Source organism: Nyctereutes procyonoides, unplaced genomic scaffold, assembly GCF_905146905.1.
Source record: "Nyctereutes procyonoides isolate TBG_1078 unplaced genomic scaffold, NYPRO_anot_genome, whole genome shotgun sequence".
In the NCBI taxonomy this organism is placed as follows: Eukaryota; Metazoa; Chordata; class Mammalia; order Carnivora; family Canidae; genus Nyctereutes; species Nyctereutes procyonoides.
In genome coordinates, this window is record NW_026575048.1 from 30,323,508 (window position 1) to 30,343,836 (window position 20,329).

Below are 20,329 nucleotides of genomic sequence, written 5' to 3' on the forward strand. Positions count from 1 at the left end.
GCTGCTTGGGATTCTCACCTCCTCAACCCTCACACCTCCCTTCCCCTCTCTCTTCATCCCTGCTCATACACTTGCTCACTCTCTTTCAAAACAAAAATTTAGATTATATATATATATGACACTCAGTAGCAGGGTTGTGAATGACTGTCCCTCCCATAAAAGTAAATTATTTGTGTCTTAATTAGGAAAATAAATAATTTGTCATTAAGCATTCCTTTAAAAAAAAAACTTTCATATTATATGGGCTACTACAAAATTGTACCACAGAAAATATACTAACACCAAAGTTAGTGCAGTCAACAGTTTTGAATATGTCTTTAATCCCTTTTATTGCTTCTTACTTAACAATTATTTTCAGTCTTCCAGCTGAAACCAAAGTGTTTTTTCTTGGAATTCTTTATAGAATTTTATCTTCTTCGTGGAAAACACATTCTCCAATAAGAAATAGTAACAAATCCATGGTCTAGATTTCACAACTCTTATGATTTGTTGTTGTTGTTGTTTAAAAAAAAAAAAAGGTAAGCTCTGTCTTTAATTTCAGAAGAATTGCTATTATACAACAAACTTTTTATTTTTTCATTCATAAAAACAGTCCACAGCATTCATAAAACAGGGTGTTAGAAGAAATAAAAAGACTTTTCAAGTAGATTCTTTATGTTTTAAGAACAGATGAGTCGGTAGCAATTTAATACAGATGGAAACAAATACAATCCATATAAAAACAGGATTTGAAAGAAGGAGGGGAGGAGATAGATCAACCGAAGTAAATTTAGAGCTTTCAGGCATGCAACTCAACATCTGAATTTTCTTTACTTAAAAACCAAACTAGGTGCTTTAATAATAATTGTTTATAAAGAAGGCTACAAAAATATTGCAAAAATATTAAATATTAGCCTTACATATACCATCAAAAAAAAAAAAAGGAGAGAAAGAGGGAGAAAAGAAATTAACAAATCCCGAGCTACACCTAGGCTAATCACAACAAGTTTTCCCTAACAGAGACAGACAAAGAAAAATAATTTTTACAAGCTCAGCTTTGGGTACAATACCTTAGAGCTCTCACTTGGGTGTTTCCTGCTCATGCTCTTTTCAGTTTAAACAAACACGGTTTATGTAATGGAATACATACTTGAAGGATTCCTTAAAAAAGAATCACAAGTTTCATTTTATATATACAACAAATTTTTAATTATGTACTGAAAATAAATTACAGGAAATAACTTTAAAATGCAACAGAGGACAAAGTCACAATAAACATTCCCATTGAATTCCCTTGGGGGGGGGAGGTGAGATTGCAGTGCTCAAGAGATAAATATCACAAATATATCAAAAACTTCAAATTGTCTATGCATTCACACACTGACATGAGCCACAAACATTCCTTCACAGGGACTGTACTTAGCCTACCACAGAACCAGATTTTGCCATAAACTACAAAACTTTTAATACAAAATCGTATTTATATATTTATAATTCATATACATGCCCTATCTGTGATTTTAGAAAATAAAAGCTACACACTGTACAGACACTCTTAACTCATAGCTGTAGGCAACATTTTTGGATGGAATTTCTCCCCCAATAAAATTAATGGCATATTTTATGTACATGAAGGCTAAACTGCATAAAGACAGTTCAGTTTCCCAGATATGCATCTCCTTTTAGGGCAGGTTTATAAATTTAAAAAGGCAAGACAAATGTACACCTCAGAATCACTTTCTTAGCTACAAGAGTTGTCATGTATTTTCTGTGAAATTTCTGATACATGCACTTATGTAATACTGGTATTGAAGGCAGTAAAGCAATATATACTTTTAATGTAGTGGCTCAATAAAGGCTTCATTGTCATTCTGATTCTTGATACAGTGATTCGTAACTTCACTAAAAATTAAAATTTCAATGGGACACTGGTGTTAAAGAGACTCTAAATAGATTTTTTAAAATATTTCCCTGAAATATCCTTTTACATAAGACAAATTTCACTAACATTAGATTAAAAGGAAAAGAAAATAAAAGAAACATGGCACAAATGTGCATGATAAACTAATGCTCCTCAGCCAATCTCCATGTCTTAGGAGCCAAGAACAGAATGCTTAAAACCAACAAACAATTTTCACACTCTGTGGCAGCCATCTGTGAAGCCAGTTATACTAAACTACTTCTACAGTTGATTGTAAACTTTGGTTTATTTTTGAGTTCTCATTGTACAGCAAGCATGAAAAAAGGGAGAGTGGAGTCCATGAGGAGATGAATTGTCAGTCTGTCTTTAATCTGGCATGATGAGACACCTGGTCAGTCAGGCCTGCTTTGATAGAGTTTGTTACAGACTGCCTTATGTTTTCCTCCATCAAATTATCACCCAGGGGCTTCAATACCTGTGGTATGAGAAATGTGCAAAACAAATAAAAACATGAGGTAAAAAAAGAGTTACATATAAAAATAGATATAAAAATTCAATTCAAAGCAATGAAGAAAATAACCAGAAATGTGGGAAATAAAAAGATGCTTCTCCCAAAAAAAGCTATGATGCTACAAATAATGCAGTTAGACATCTGATAATGCAACAAAAACTAGTTTCCTCCTATTCAAACCATTTACAATTCCTAGGAGACGGATGTGCAATTCCATACCCTATATGCAGCATCAAATCTGGTAAGTATACAGCATTTATGCAGACCGGCCCAGACGGTCCTGCTTATTGTCCTACATGTATTAGTGGGAACACTTCAGATAGAGAAAAAAGTTAAAAATACTGTCTAATTTTTCTTCTTGTTATTGTTGGATGACAGTCTCTGTCGCTGTGCTGATGAAAGAGCACGATGGACCATTCGACGTCTAGTAACTTCAAACAGTTTGGAAAACACCTAAAACATGGAGTGATTCGTTAGGACAATGACTCAGAGTGCCTTGAAGTTAAAGAGTTTAAGACTACAAGAATCGGAGACTTTGTGGGTTTCTCACCTTCCTGGGACTCCTCTGAAGCAAAAGAAAAGAGAAATGCAAGAAAATTTAGGCAAGGTTTGTTGACACAGCACAGATCTCTGACTAGTGATCAACTTACCTTCACTACACTGAAAATAATTTTACACACTTTAGATTCTTCCATTTAATTATTTTGTAATAATGGCACCTCTAAAGTCCTAGAATCAATGCTATATAGGAGAATGGCTTTCAAAAGAAAACACTGTACAATGATTAAAATTCATGCTGCAGAAAATTAGTAATGGTCCAAAATTTTAAAGTAGGTAATTTTTTTTAAAGTGAGATTGTTGATAGCTTTTAATCCATCCTCTATTAGAAGATATCAAAGGAATATGAAGAGTGAGTTTTTTTAGATAAAAGGTTAAATTTAACAAATATCCAAACACAAGCTTCCAAATCAGATCCAAATAAATCGAGCATTTCTCTGAAGAATAAATACAAAATCCAAATTAATATAGTGGGTCACTTTATAAAATAATGACATTATTACAAGAAAAATCAATACCCAATCAACCTTCAAAAAATGATTTACTTCGTCAGTCTTTAAACTTAAGGCCAAAACCAACATGAACCTGCATATCCTAGATCTTCAAAATAAGCCCAATTACTTCATCGGCCCAGAAATGATATTTGAAAATGCCATTATTATACTGTCCGTCAATAATAACTGCAGCTTTCCTTCTGATCCTTGACATGATGCTCAAGTATTTCACGATGATCATTTTAATAACATCCTTGAATGGAATTTTCTCAACACAGGCAATTCCAGCACACAGTTGGCCAATATACAACATGGCTTTCCTTAGTAGATTCTTGTCAGGCCCGACTCTGAATTCTGGTTTGAGGTAAAATATTATGATTTGAATTCTGGCTGAGGTAAAAGATTATGATTAAGAGAAGCTGGTTCTCTTTGTAGTGCTTTGCTTTGTTCAGAGTGTAGTGTTTCCATAGTACAGAAGTCAAACAAAATTCCTTTGGTAAAAGAAATCTCTACAAGATTGTTCCTTGTAGTACATCAGCAAATCACCACTATCTTCATGGATGGCAACAAAGACCTGAATGCCATCCACTATTTTTCCTCAAATAAGCATGCATTGCTTCTTGCCAGTATTAGTAAGAGACTTCTTTTGCTTTCTTAAAGCACTGCACTTCCAAATTTCTTTTCCTTATACCGATTCTATTTTCTTTCCTCTAAGAAAAAAATCCTTAGAGACTCTGGCCCTGCCCATCATGTGGCATAATCAGGCCCATGACTAAGAATCTATCCAAAGGATATTACAGATTTAAGCTAATCAAAGCACACTATAATTATTTATCACTTTAAGAAAAAATTTCTCCGGTTCATTTTTATATTCAGATTATACAACCAAACAAAACAGAAAACATCCTCTTGACATTCCTCATACAAAAGAAAAGTAGGTGTGCAAATACTGCAGAAGGGTGGGGAAGTGTCACAGGGATGAGATTAGTCACTGAGAAACCAAAAGATAGATACCAACCTGTTCCCACAGTGTTTCAGCAATCTGATCAATCATTGTTCCAATTTCTCTGAACTCCCCAGAGTACTTTACATATGCCCAAGTACAAAGAGATGTCAGTGCTAACCCCATGATAAGGTTACACAAGACGGCTATAGAGTTTAGGCCAATGAAGCCAGTCAGTCCTGAGATTATATACATAGCAAACATGACTGCAAACAGTGTGGCAGGGGTACGAGCAGCATAGAAGATATTTTTGCCATCATTGTGCTTTATAAAATTTGCATAGGTTTCTTCGATTTCAGCTTCAAGCTGGTCCTGATAACGATGGCAGAATTCATCTCCACCCATTTTTTTTACTGAACGGAACTGTTTAATCGCCACTTCCTTGAGATCCAGGTGTTTTCGCTCCAGATCTGAAGGTGCAATGTAAGGCTTGTCCCCACCACATACCTGTACAGACAGAATTACAGGAGGACACATTACAGGCTAGAAGTAATTTATACTTGGGAAGAAGTTCCCTGCTCACAGTTTTTAGTCTCAAAGTCAAGCCACCTACATGGTTGAGTTTTAAACTTGTTCGTAATACCCTACACATAAGTTACTTCTTATATGTTTAACTGACTTGGGTAAAATAAATAATCCCAGTAAAGACAGAAACAATTATACTGCAATCTATAGCTGCCTTCATTGGCCCACCAACACACCATTAGAATACAAAAAGACTGCTGGCACAGAGTGGGTAAAAAAGAGAAAAAAGGTATTTTAATGTTTGAGTTAGCAAGATTAGCACAGAAGTTCTTATTGGTCTTAAACTGATATTACATCATAAGATACTAATAAGAGTACTCTGAATCATGTGTCAAAACTATTTTAGTACAATTTATATAATAACTTGCCACCTGTATCCTGCACTCCAACCATGTGAATTATATTCTTAGTTTATTTGCAGTAGAGATGATAAAGGGGAATCAGTGACTGATATAACGTGATAATCCATGCAGAGCACAAATTAGTTCAATTATTTTAAATGTAAAAATCCTCTTACTCTAGTCTCAAATTTAAATGTTGGTTACAAACCTGCTCCATACTTTTGCAATAGATCTCTCTTGCTCCTGCTACTGCAGCAAGATTATTAGCTTCAGCTGTTGCCTAAAAAAAAATAAAACAAAATGTGCCAATTTTATGCAAAAGATATTCAATGGCTCTATAAATTCTGATTAACACAATAAATTATATACAATGAAGATGCCTGAAAATGAACCAGAGAAAACATTATCGACTTCCAGTTTTCCTTTCCAATGGAAGGGAAGACCAGTATAAAATATCTAATAATTGCTTCTAACAGGACTGCCTAATTTTGTTTTGCTTAGGTTTATTAAAATGGGTATGCTAAGGTGTCTGGGTGGCTCGTCGGCTTAGCATCCGACTTTTGGTTTTGGCTCAGTAAGAGTCATAAGACTGAGTCCAGAATTGGGCTCTGTGCTCAGTGCAGTCTGCTTGAGATTTCTCTCTGCCCCTTCTGCTTGTGATCTCTCTCTCTCGAATAATCTTAAAAAAAAAAAAAAAAGAAAAAAAGGATTGTAAAAAAAATCCGTATGTGCTCAGGAAATCAAAGAATCAGACATGATCCTAAAATGTGTCAAGTCTCCAAATGTACAGAACCAATGCTTGCTCTCTATACAAGAGACTTTCAAATTGACAAAACTGCTTATTGCAGGAGCTGTAGAAATAAATACTGTTTAATCTACTATAAAACTGAAAAATTGCCCAAAAATATCACCTAGATATGCATCCGAAAAAAATTAAACATAAATTTGAGTGAAAAATTAACACTATGAACACAGTGATATAAAACTTACAAGAACAGATTGACATTAAAATAACAATTATTCTTGATCTCTTAAATTAAGCTGTCTCATCTTCTCTTAAAAAATGAACTAGGTTAAAATAACATTGCCCCAAAAGAACTTTTTTCTTTTTTTAAGATTTTATTTATTTACTCAAGAAAATGAGAGACAGAGACAGAGAGAGGCAGAGACACAGGCAGAGAGAGAAGCAGGCCTCATGCAGGGAGCCCAATGTGGGACTCAATCCCAGGACTCCAGGATCACGCCCTGAGCCAAAGGCAGACACTCAACCACTGAGCCACCCAGGCATCCCAAGAACACTTTTATAAAAAAGATTTTATTTACTTACTTGACAGAGAGAGAGAACAAAAGCAGATGGAGCAGCAGACTCCCCACTAAGCATGGAGCTAGCTTAGGGTTCCATCCCAGGATACTGGGATCACGATCTGAGCTGGAGGCAGACACTTAACTGACTAAGCCACCCAAGCACCCCTAAAAGAACAGCTTTTAAAAAAGGAGAGGGAAAAAAAGAAAAAAACCATATGCACTAGAAGCAGCTCTAAATCATTAATATCAAAGGGATAAATAAACTTTATTTCCAACATTTATTGTCAAAGCTCAGAGAACAGAAGAAATTTGGTTCAGAGAGGCCCATATTAAGCCATCTCCTGCAAAAGAAATTATTTGCTTGAAAGAAGCACAACTCCATCTCCAGCACTTATTTCTAAACCAAAGACTTTTTTCCTTCATAAATATATGTACAACACACACACTACCTGAAGCATGGACTTTGGATGTGGAAGTTCCTCTCCTTGATAAATTTTAATATAAGCCTAAAAATACAAAAGACATTATATTGGCAGGTTAAACAACTTGGCTCTACATCATGAAGGAAGAAAAACCATTTAATACAAAAATAATTCATGCTTGTAAAAGGGAAGTCTAAGAAAAAATTCTAAATAAAAAAACAAATTAAAAAAAAGGAAATTGAAATCTTAAAAATCATAGACTCTCATTTCCAAAGTTAACCCTATTCTCAACATTATTAAAAATACATGTTGCAAAAAAAGTTGCTAAATAATATCCTAGAGAATATTTCTAAATATAATTCCAACTTGCATGTTATCTCATATATAAAAATTATTTATACAATGCCATCTACTTTATGAAAAGACATTCATAATTCTTCCCTCCTGCCATTGTTTTAAATGTTAGAAAATATTTTTACTCAATATTTCACTTTGACCAAGTTAAATTATATTCCAGTTCAAGAAAAAAATTACCTAATTTATGCTTTAAGGATAAGAAGGAAAATGAAAGTTTTTGGTAAGTTCATACAGGAATTGCTCATCTTAACTCCTTACTACCTCTAAATTAATTCATAACAAAAATAGTATGAAAGTGAACATCAACTGTCCAATAAATGACCCAAAATATACTTTCAACTGGAATTTCCCTTCCATCTCTAACTACTATGAACAGAAAGAACCCTGACAATGGTTTTGCTCTGGCAAGCAAGCTATGAGGACTAGAAAAGAGCAGAGAGAGAGAGAGAGGAAAAAAAAAAATCTATGAGTAATTTACTTAAACTCAGAAACCAGTTTTGTACTTTCAGTTGCTCTTATCAAGTTTTCAAGAACTCAGAGAGAAGGCTTTTATGAGAACTCAAGATGCAGAATTACATTCCCAATTATTTATCATTGTTCACAAATGATAGAATGGTATGACAATTATATGGTGAATGGTCTTCTCTTCATATCAGAGCTGGAGAAAAAGCAGGATAATTCCATAAACAAATAAAATCACTGTCTAAGAGATACAAGTTGTCTGCTATAATTTTAACTATCCTTAAAAACTGATATAGCCGATTCAAAACAGAAAAATAAACTATATATAAACCTCACTTTTTTGCTTTAAAGTATACATACATATCAATTTTAAGTCAGCTATATTTCTAACTGAGACAAAGTCATTTAATGTAGTTTTACCTTAAAGTATTCTACAAGATCTCTACAAGTGACTTTAGATCCACTTATCTCTTTTTCTACCAAATTTTCAGGGGCAAGCAGCAATGGAACTAGATTTCGAAGCTCTCTTTTAAAATCTTCATCAATATCTGGAGGAGATAAGATAAAAGCCAGCATGTTAGTCAAAAAAAGAAAGAAAAGAAAAGAAAGATTAAAAGCAGTCCCCTCTGGTAAAGGTTCATAAAATCCTGTTTCATGAAAACAACAATATACATACAGTATTTATTACTTGAGTAGATTTATTTAAAAAAAAAAAAAAAGATTCATCCAAACACCTATCTCCTAGGAAAAAATACTCCTCTTATTCTGCTATTCCATTTCCCTCATCCTCCAATAATTTTTTCAGCTCAAATAATAAATAAACTGCGATCTACCAAAATAAATTCCAAGTCTTTTTCAAAAGACAAACAATTCCTGAAATTATACTAAATTTTAATACTAGATTTTGTATTTCCAGCTATATTGTAAAACTTTCATTATTCCTCCAGCCTTTAGCCATCATCACATTTAATCCTAAAACATACCTATAACAATCATCCCTAAAACAGTCTTAAATCTGATTACATGAATACAATATATTAGTAAAACATTTTACAGACTACACACAGATGAAATACTGAAATGTTCTCAGCCTTTGGAATTTTTAGGACATTAGTGCTAAGCAACAGATCACATTATAAAATATGCTAATCCATACACTAGGTGTCTGTGACAAACCCAATGGAAAGCTAGACAGACCACAGAGCATTAAAATCACCTCATTAAACTATCTTCCAATACAAAACAAAACATTAAGGAACCATGTATTTTTCTTTTAAACTCTCAGTCTCTAAAAAATTAAAGTTCTGATTTTAGCAAGAATGGGAATTCCCACCTTTCAATCTCCCATCAAAACTAGGATTAGTTGCAACTTTAAGACCAGGATGTGGCAAAAGGAAGCAACCAAGATTTGAGAAACAATTGTGAATGTGCTTCCTTACATTCTGTAGCTCTTCATGTTGATTCTGTTTTACCTGAGGGGAGAAAGAAACAGGGTGAAGATGCAAACAGTTAAAAAAAAAAAAAGAAGAAGAAGTTGTTTTAAAGAAAATACACACACATACTCACAAGTGTGCACACTTAACTCCAATGCTACTTCCAGATGGGTGTTTTTTGACAACATAAAATTTTACTAAAGACCCATTTCTGACCACTTTGGTAAGACCCCACTTTATCTGAAAACTAGGAAAGATGTTTTCCCCCATGTTTGCTGCGAACGGATGAAAAAAATACAAATAATAATTAATCATACTATCTAACACCAGACTAACAAGTAGTCGTTGTGGTTTACAAACCAGTAGATAAATTAAGAATTTGCCTTTAAAGTACTTGTAACAGCAAAGAGAAAAACAAAGTACTAATTTGCCTACAAATAAAAAGGTCAACCCCTGAGCAAAATAACAGCTAAAATGAAAAAGCTCCAATGCAGTCTAAAAAATATTTGAAACTTGCTGGGATTTCACTACTTACCCCAAATGACTATTTATGATTTATGCTAGTTATCAGTGTTTTGGGAAGAGAGATTGCTATGTGTTTTCTAGAAGAAAATCTTAAATTTCAATTTTGTTTAATAACTACTTATCTCAGTATAATTCACATACTCTCTCAATGACTCTTCTCAAACACCATTTTAAAAAACCATGCACTATTTATAATCAACAAAACCTGGAAACTACCTAAATCTCCATCAAGAGTAGAATGAAGAAATTGTTGTCCAGTCATACAATAGAATACTGCATAACAATGAGATTGAATGAACTAAACTACATGTAACAATATCTAAGAAACATAATACTAGCAAACAAAGCTAGACACAAAAGAATACATGTTGTATATGATTCCTTTCCTAAAAAGTACAAAGCCCGTCATAGGTCAGGATACAAGTAGAGGGCTGGGGGGTAGTAGATGAAGGTGGGTACTTCTGGTGAGTACCGAACATGGCTCCATTCATTTGTATAAATTTATCAAGCTGCACTTACGACTTGAGCACTTTCCTGTATCATTTCAGTAAGATAAAAACAAAAACAAAAACAAAACGTGGTCTTTGAAGTTCAAAAAAATTCTGAGTTTAGTTAGTATGTCTGATATGCTTTGTATTCATTTCTTCTGAACGAACCAGAGAAAACTCTGATAATTGAAATTATCTCTGACAATAGGGTCTGGAAATGCCTTTCCAATAGCCAAGAACGAGGAATTGGTTTTCATCTTATTTTATTAATAAGAAAATTATATTATGCCCCGAGTTTTTTAATGTGGTTGAGAAACTAAATACATCATCCTACAGACAATAAAACTTTATTACCCCGAAGTGAGGACCCTACCACTTACAAATTAAGAGATTTTCATGTAACTTTTGTGTATGTGAGTAGATGGATACATCTGACCTGAGAATTTCCCCAAGTACTTCGATAGGAGGATACACCTCAGGAACAAAGGATCATGTTGTGAGGTTATTTTCTAGGAATGCTTTAATGTAGCATAGCATGTTGCATGGATCAGGAGTCTGGACATTAGGGTCCTAGTTCCAGTTATCAACAATTAGTTAAGAGACCAAAGGCAAGTCACTTTTCTGGGTTCAGTTACATTATATATTTTAAAAAGGAAGCTGAATTAGATTTGGTTAAGATCCTTCTTCTAGCTCTATATGCTGTCACTCTAAGAGACAGTATTCTTTGGACAGAACACATCATCTGTGTTCAATGTATGTGTATCATATTACCTATACCTAGTCTGTTCCAATTGTTTGGAAAGCTCAGCTATGCCAAAAAGAGACACATGCAAGTAGATCAAAAAAGTTAGTCTCCTTCAAAATTTTATCCTTTGAATATTGTACAGGAGTACAACCAATCTACTTTTCATCAATTCTATATAGGCTAATTTGGGATATGCAATTTATAGTGGCAACACTTAAGAGACAGGAAGTCTAAGCAGCAGTCCAGACAGCAGACTCCTTCATCTGGCTTCGTGCTTATTATGCTCTCCTCACTAGGAAATGGGGCTTACCTGCAATCTCTTTTCAAGGAATTGTTTTCCACCTTCCAAACCATATGAATGTTCATAAGGATAACTCCAGTCTCGAATCAAAAACATTAGTGTCTACAGACAGAAAAAAGTAGAAATCATTTCTTACAAAATTTTACAAAAAAAAAAAAAAATCACTAAACAATTTAACAACCACTCCCCTAAACAATCCCTATGAAAAGTTATAGTAACCAAATGGTTAATACTGCTCATAGTTCTAGCAAGGTCCTACCTAAGCCTACAACACTCCTAGCCCCTATACCAAGCAACTGCTTCCATTTGAGAACTTTATGGTATTTGAAGAGTCACTAGAGGCAATAATACAGGATCTTAAATCAACAAAAGGCATTATTAGGGCATACAGATCATAATTTTAAGTCAAGGTTGTATAACTAGCAGCAATTAATCTAATTCTAGACCAACTGATTCTTTTCACTGAATTTTTTATTCATATATGCTTCGGTTTCTCAATCGCAGCCTTACTGATAATTTGAACCAGACAATTCTGCATGTGGCTGGTTGGTGAACAGTATTTCTGGCCTCTATGCACTAGGCCAGCAGCATTAACCTCCCTCCAAAACTGTAACAACCAAAAATGTCTCCAGACATTGGCAAATGTCCCCTGGGTGACAGAATTATCCCAATTAGGAAAAACTGATTTGGGCCAAATACAGTATATTTCATCCCTAGACAGAAAATAAAGCCATAGCCTGCCCCGATATTTCATAAAAGTGATCACCTGAGTCACATAAGACTGAGGCAGAATCTGGGATCCCTGGGTGGCGCAGCGATTTGGCGCCTGCCTTTGGCCCAGGGCGCGATCCTGGAGACCTGGGATCGAATCCCACATCGGGCTCCCAGTGCATGGAGCCTGCTTCTCCCTCTGCCTGTGTCTCTGCCTCTCTCTCTCTCTCTCTCTCTCTCTCTGTGTGTGTGACTATCATAAATAAATTAATTAAAAAAAAATTAAAAAAAAAAAAGACTGAGGCAGAATCAATATAAACCCACCAACACTAAAGATCATCAGCTGTCACACAGAAAGTACTTCACATACTGATGAGCAAACAGGGTGGAGTCATTCTCACCTATTATAACACATCTGACTAAACAGTACTAATGTCAACTTATAAATTACACTTACTTCAAAAAAGAAACCACCTGAAATTAGCTTTGCTTTTATTAATTTAAATCTCTGTCACAACAGGACTCTACAGAAGCAAACAGAGCATATACTTCTCAAATAACTCCACCCAGGTTTATTTCTGACTTAATATTCTGTACCTGGCATTTAACAGGAGTAAAAAATATGGGGATTGAGGGAGTGGAAGGAAGGGAGAGATATAATAAATTGTGAAATTTTCTATATGAAACCAAAATTAAGAATAACTACAAAAAAACCTACAATATTTTGTAATAGTTTTCCATGTATAAAGAAACTTACATGACTGTCTCAAGTTTAGGAATTAAATTACATCTAATTAAGAGAAACATTAACCTCTTAATCTAAGCATAGCATTAACAATCTAACTATATTCATTTGTTCTACTTCCTACACTTGTTAGCCCACTACAGGTGGTAATTACATTAGTTTCAACTACACTGAATCTGTTACTAAAAATGAGTTTGTTATAATATCCTCTTATCTTCAGACTTAAAAGATAAAGCGGCTTGATAGCTTTTTATATGTAAGTTTTTAAAAATGATAAAATACTTATTTACCTGAAATGGTTTCTGGTAGATTTCTTCCATTGCAAGTCTGCCGTACTCTGTAAATAACTATTAAAGCAAGTTATTTAAAATAATGCCCCCAAATAGATTGAAAGAAGACATTTATCTATAAAGCCGTTCTATGTAAGACCATATAGATGTCAGAGCCTTTAAAATCATTTGAAAGTCAAGCATTTAATTTTCTAACAGACTAGTTATACATTAAAATTTCTTCTAGTTAAGAAGTTATGCTTCAGTTCAAAACCATGTAATACTGAATCTTCTTACACTATAATAGGTTTCTAGATGGAAAGTCACAAGTAAGAATTATATTTTCAATTCTTTGGCACATTCTTTGAGAAATACATACTTGCAAGTGTTGAAGATCATCTTCTTGAATATTCTGAGACAAATTATATACCTGTTAAAACAAAATTGTAGTTTTTATCCATTTTTTTAATACCTAGCTGTGTACAACTTTACTTGTTGAAATTAAGAGTATTTTATACATCAGCACAAAAGAATCACCTACCATTAGCTTAACCAGTGGCACATGAAAAGAATTTTCTTTTTTCCTAACAGGATAAAACATTAAGGGGGAAGTAGCAGCGGTAAATTACGCAAAAATCATGAAAACATACATAAGGGGTCTAGAAAGTGGCAGATATTTTTTAAAGGTATATTATGTAATAAGGGTTTTTTTCTCCTTCCCAAAGTTTCTTTAATGTTGTGACATGATCATTTTTTTAACAGTGAAGACTGTTTCCACAATTATTTTCCTAAGTCAATGGACATAATTCTGCAAAAATATACTCCTCCCTAGTATAATCTTAGAGTGTGTGTTTGGGTGGGTGGATGGATAGATAAACAGATGTGTTTGGATAGATGAATAGATAGACAGATATAGTTTATAGTCATTTAGTGTGTGCCTTGACTATCATCAACTTTACATGGCTTTTTTTTACTTCAAGTAAATCATTGGTCTAAATAACTTAAAATGAACATTTTACCAGCCTATGATAGCTGAAAAATATAACAGTAGGTGGCACTCTTGCCCTTTCTAGAATCTTTTATGAGGCTTTATAGGGCACAGAGCCCAGAGCTGAAGATTTGCGTGCTGTCAAGGAAGGAAAACTGGAGAAAAGACTGGAATTGCAAAAGAGGTCCAATCCTTCCAAGTCAGGCTAAAAAGTGACAGTCTGCCGAGAGAGAAAAGTGAGTATCCACAGATGTCACCCCTGCAGAAAAATAACTCAGGTCTAAGAAAATAGGGTTACTCCAAAAATAGAACAATTTGTTCTAATGGCAAATAAGTGATAATCTAGCTGAATCACTTGGAGGTCAAAAATATAAATAGCCAAATCAGGCCAGCAAACCTAAAATGACATTCTCAACAGACTAACTCCAAACATGGAAATTAAAAAGTAATTAATGACTGAGGTAATTATACTAGAGCTAAATGTAAAATCTGAAAGCATGACCAACCTATTCCTATCCATAAGGATCTTAGCTTTTAGAAAACAAGTCAAGATATTTTCATTGTCTGGGCCAGGTTGCAAATCACAAAGAGAGACTTTATCTTAGATCATTAGTACTTAGTATATTGTATTTTACTTAATAGATGCTTAACAATCACTAGTTGAAAGAATAAATGACAAGTGGATTTGTCATTGATCTACCAACCAGATAATTCATGAAAGAAAAATGTAACCTCAAAGATGAAGAAAAAAATAATGAAAATAATTTTCACCTTCATTGTTCATAGTTTGCAAAGTATCTTCTTCTATATTATCTCATTTAGATCTTATTTCTGCCTCCACACAACAATCACATGCAAGATGGGTAAAATCCTCATTTTACAGATAAGAAAGTGGTGGAATGGCTTTAAGTGATTGTCTAAAACCAGGCCACCTACTATCGTGAAGTTAAATAAATTAACAAAAGAACACCAAGGTACACATTTCAGGACAGAGAATTCCTTCATTATAACTTAAGGCAAGCTACAGAGCCAGCTAATCTGAAGTGCACAAACACTGGCTTCTGCTTGTCTCAAGGGAATGGCAGTTGTGCCATCCTGCAAGATCAGAGAAAAAAAGGTAGAACAAAATGGAGAAAAGATATTGTAAGGGTTCCCAAAAGCATTATTTAATTGGCAGTACCAGAGCTCACTGGCCCTATAAAAAACAGAAGCCACTCTGAAAAGCACTCCTGTTTTATCTCATAATAATATCCAAAATTTCTTTTCATTCTGACAGCTAGATATTTCAAAATGAGGAAGGAAGGAAATGGGAACTTATAAGAGACTGGACATATGTTCCAGATATTACCAGAAACCATTAGCAAAATTCCAAGATGCTGTGACAGTACCACCTATGATCTACCATCAATAAGAAACATCATATACTTCTGCATACATCACCACCAGCTAGGGCTAACCACCATACTCAATAATTCACTCTTCAGCCAGAGGAGCATCAACCACAGATGATCTCAGGGGAAAAAAAGTAAAGAGATACAAAATGACATGTGGTAGTTTAAATCAGTCTATCAGCCTAAATTATATGGAAAAGAGATGGACTAGCTTGAAGAGACCAGAACTTGATATAATACCAAACACAATTCAAGTACAGAGTAAGTGAAAAACAGAAGGGATTTTACTAAATCAAAGGTTCCTATAAGTCCTTAGTGTATTATAGGAACATCACATAACATTTTGTAAGTTTAATATGAATTAATTCTTCTGCCTCTACTACCACCAAATAATCAAGTACTAGTTGTCATACATATCAAGTAGAAAACTAACTTTAATTACTTGGGATCTTTTCTTTATTGGTTTAGACAAAACATAAAAGACATACTCTATAATATAGCTGGGAACCATATGACTGAATTCAATTAAAGATAACATGCGGGCAGCCCCGGTGGCCCAGTGGTTTAGTGCCGCCTTCGGCCCGGGGTGTGATCCTAGAGACCCAGGATCAAGTCCCACATCAGGCTCCCTGCATGGAGCCTGCTTCTCCCTCTGCCTGTGTCTCTGCCTCTCTCTTTCTCTGTGTCTGTTGTGAATAAATAAATAAAATCTTAAAAAAAAAAAAAGAAAAGACAAAAAGATAACATGCGGTATCTTTAAAAAGGGGAAGGGAAGGGAAGGGGAAAAGGGAAGGGAAGGAAGGGAAAAGGGAAGGGAAGGGAAAAGGGAAGGGAAGGGGAGAAGGGAAGGAAGGGAAGAGAGAAAAATCAAGCAAGCATAGGGGTGCCTGAGTAGCTCAGAGGATTAAGCCTCCAACTCTTGGTTTTGGCTCTGGTCATGATCTCAGGGTTGTTGAGATTGAGCCCCATGTAGGGCTCTGTGCTCAGTGCAGTCTGCTCGAGATTCTGTTTCTACCTCTGTCTCTCTTCGCTCCCACAGGTTTGCACACACACTCTCACTTTCTCACTTGTCTTCTTTCTCTCAAATAAATAAAACTTAAAAAAAAGTATAGATGCTATGATGAAAAACCAAAGGGATTGGTTATTGGTTTATTACTTCCTAGCTAACCAAAGTATGAAATTCCACACTGTGAACCAGAAAAGCATGGAAATGTAAATAACTCTAATTTTAATCCTTCTTTCTTCTACCAAAAGACATTTGTTTTTCAATGTGGATCATTTTTTTTCTTTTTCAAATTTTTATTTAAATTCTAGTTAGTTAACATATAATGTAATATTGATTTCAGGAGAATTTAGTGATTCATCATTTACATATAACACCCAGTACTCAACAAAACAAGTGCCCTCCTTAATCCTGATCACCCATTTAGCCCATCCCCCACCCACCTCCTCTCCACCAACCCTCAGTTGTTCTCTATAGTGGAGTCCTTTACCAGTTCAAGTTTGCTTCCCTCTCTCCCATCCACTTCCCCTATGTTCATCTGTTTTGTTTTCAAAAAGCATTTGAAGAAAGAGCAAAGGTATTAGGATTATCTGAACTGATTATACCACGCCATTTCGTGTCTCACCTGGACAGAGCTAGTCATGGTGCTCAGAGCGAACACCGTTGCGCAGTCTTTGATAGTTGACTGGCTATCAAAGGCACCCTGGGTATCCATTAGCAGCACAGCCACCTAGGAATTTAAGTTTAAAATACTAAGTAAAATATTCACCAACAGTGACTATTAAAACCAAATTTAAAATGATAAATGTCAAAATCAGTAAAAAAGTCAAGGAAAGTACTCTAAGTATCTCACACGTTTTGACATGATAATCCATATATGTTATATTAAAGTTAACATCACGTTAACAGTTCTGTGTTTTGATCTTTAATACCAGGAAAGAGATCAAAAAAAGCATATGGGAGGAAAAAAAACAGAAAGAAAGTATAAACATTCACTTTTGTTCCATTAGGTCTGTCGATCACAAATACTTCATTCCAGACTTGTATGCCTGTTGTTTCTCTTTCACAACCACCTCGCCACGTAAAGCCAGTCAATGGTTCATTGTTTCCGCCAATCCAACTTTGGGAATCCTGTTAAAGTCAAGCATAAGTGTAAAATAAAACACAAAAAATTAAGAACTAATTAATGAGAAGTGTAAGAAATCACCCATTCTTTATTTTACAAATGAGGCAGGTAAGCCCAGCAAGATAAAGTACACTTTAACATTACACAAGTAGTTACAAAAGCAATTCCAAGTCCTATCTGAGGTGCTTTGGTCTTAGAGACAGTCTCCTACAAACTAAACATCTCAAATCTCACATTTTCATTCCCTATGCTTCTAGATAAGTGAGATCATACCCACTTTCTCCCCATTTTGAAGATTTCCTATGTTTAAAAATCATAAAAAATAGATACTAGCTATTGTGACATCTTGTACAGATAAGCAAAACTAAGTTCCAGAAAGAATGGCTGTCAAAAAAGCACTCCTCTCTTAAAATAGCTTATACTAAAATGTTTTCACGCTGCCTTAATTTTCTCTTTAAAAAATATCAACTTTAAAAATAACCAAAACACTTATTTAGAATCAGATTCAAACAGTCCAATTGTTTTTTTGGTTTAAAAGAAAAAAAAAAAAGCCTTTTTTAAAACCAAAAGGGACATCTGAACCCAGACAGGATATTTTACTAGGCAGTGCTAACTCACAGTAAAAATGACTGTTTGGTGTGGTAACGGTACTGTGGGTAATACTAACGATAACAGAGTTCTTATCTATTAAATACTCAAGTACTTATGGTGAAAAAATATGCCCGGCATTTGCTTTAAAATATTCCAGCAAAAAAATAAAAGTGCAGGGAGGTATACAGATGAAACAAGACCAACAAAATGTTGATACATACATTGGGGTTCATTATACTATCCTATCTTTGGTTATGTTTAAAATTTTCCAAATAAAATGTTCTACCTAAACCACAGGGCTAGACGGTTATAATTAAATATCGTGAAATAACATAAAAATTAATACATAAGATAATTTATCTGGAAAATTAATTCTGGGACACAATAAATGAATAAGTTTGACAGATATCAAGATCCCTATACTTTAGCCCACATACCCTTTACTCAAAAGTAACCCACAGGAAAAATTTCTTTGTTTCAGAAATACTTTTAACAAGCTTAGATACATAGTCCAAAACAGATAGCAAAGGTCACATTACGAGTAAAGATGTTTAAAGTAGGCTCAATGAGGAATGAAACAATTTATGAAAAACAGATTTAAGGTGGGAAAAAAAAGTGTTGTCTAGACCATCATCTAATGTAAAAATCAGCCTTAAACTTCAAGCCATCCTATAGTTATTATTATCCCACAAAACTCCCATCCCCAATAGGTTACCAATCTTATCAATCACAAAATTCTCTTGCAGTCTTCTTCACTTTTCAGTGTCTTCAACTTAAGGCCCCTTCATCCCTGTTGGTGACAAAGCTACCTCATGGCACAACTCTATTTACATTATATACTAAGGACTTGCACTTGAGGAGGGGCCCTTCCAAGGATTAGAGAGATTATGATATCCCCTAAACAAGCCCAATGGTGGTCTTGCCCCTTGGACTATATTTTGGATGCTCCACATAGGTCTTCTTATACCTCCATGCTATATTCTCCAACCCATCCTTCCATAGTCACTTAATTTTCTCAACAAGAAATGGAATCATAGGGATCCCTGGGTGGCGCAGCGGTTTGGCGCCTGCCTTTGGCCCGGGGCGCGATCCTGGAGACCCGGGATCGAATCCCACATCGGGCTCCCGGTGCATGGAGCCTGCTTCTCCCTCTGCCTGTGTCTCTGCCTCTCTCTCTCTCACTGTGTGCCTGTCATAAATAAAGTAAAAAAAAAAAAAAAAAGAAATGGAATCATACTATTGTCCTAAAATGTTATCTGCAGAGGTGCCTGGGTGGTTCAGTTGGTTAAGCATCTGACTCTTGGTTTCAGCTCAGGTCATGATCTCATGGGTGGTAAGTTGGAGCTCCAAGTTGGGCTCTGCTTGAGATTCTCTCCCTCTGCCCCACCCCCAAATAAGTAAATAAATCTTTTTTTAAAAAGTCATCTGCAGTTCCCCATTTATTCTATAAAACTCTGGAGATCTGTTGTATACAACCCACTTTTAATTTACTTTTCCTATCTCTGCTCCCAATAGTCCCTACGATCCCCCTAACACACACACACACTTTTTCTGCCATACCAAAAAGATCACTATTCTAAATATGTATGTTGTTTAGCAGATCTATACCTTTGTTTCACCTGTTCTCTGCGTGGACTGAGCCAGCAATAAAGAAACTCTAACTTTTATGAATTCCTAAGAATACTGCTGACACTACAGGTGGTTATCTTTACATGGCTTTGGACTGCACTTCTTGCGTGAGTCTTCAGAGCACACGGTATAAATTCCACCTCTGTTTACCAAATTTTTCCTACCAAAGTGTCTTACCCCATTTTAGGCTCTCACATGTGGCTTCTCATTCCCCTAACAATGCCAAAGTGGTACTTGATAAATTATTTTTAAAAGGTCCAACATATATGAACTTAAAAGAATCCACCCTGTTAATCAATTTTTATTCTATATTTTACTTGTCTTATGTATCTATGAGAATGTATGAGACTGTAAGTTCCATGATGTCATCTGAATGTATGTTCCATGAAGAAGGAAGTTTTGTCTTTTTTTTTTTTTTGTCTCAAAACATAGATCAGAATTCCCAGGACATAGAAAAACACAGATCAGTATTCCCAGGACATAGAATAACGCCTGACCTGCAGTAG

At 34.9% G+C, this 20,329-nt stretch overlaps 1 protein-coding gene across 2 annotated transcripts in view; it reads right to left on the minus strand.

Annotated features, from left to right (window-relative positions):
* Positions 1–287: 287 nt before the first annotated feature.
* ATL2 (atlastin GTPase 2) overlaps positions 288–20,329 on the minus strand; it is a 54,303-nt gene continuing 34,261 nt past the window's right edge. For both annotated transcript variants that reach the window (XM_055327095.1, XM_055327097.1), the window contains 11 exons: positions 17,474–17,608; positions 17,103–17,207; positions 13,475–13,525; positions 13,117–13,173; positions 11,380–11,472; positions 9,212–9,350; positions 8,299–8,426; positions 7,087–7,143; positions 5,541–5,612; positions 4,482–4,913; positions 288–2,375 (listed from right to left, as the gene is read on the minus strand). In XM_055327095.1, coding sequence (XP_055183070.1) covers positions 2,256–2,375; positions 4,482–4,913; positions 5,541–5,612; positions 7,087–7,143; positions 8,299–8,426; positions 9,212–9,350; positions 11,380–11,472; positions 13,117–13,173; positions 13,475–13,525; positions 17,103–17,207; positions 17,474–17,608 — 1,389 coding nt within the window. In that variant the 3' untranslated portion in view covers positions 288–2,255. The remainder of the gene's footprint in view (positions 2,376–4,481; positions 4,914–5,540; positions 5,613–7,086; positions 7,144–8,298; positions 8,427–9,211; positions 9,351–11,379; positions 11,473–13,116; positions 13,174–13,474; positions 13,526–17,102; positions 17,208–17,473; positions 17,609–20,329) is intronic.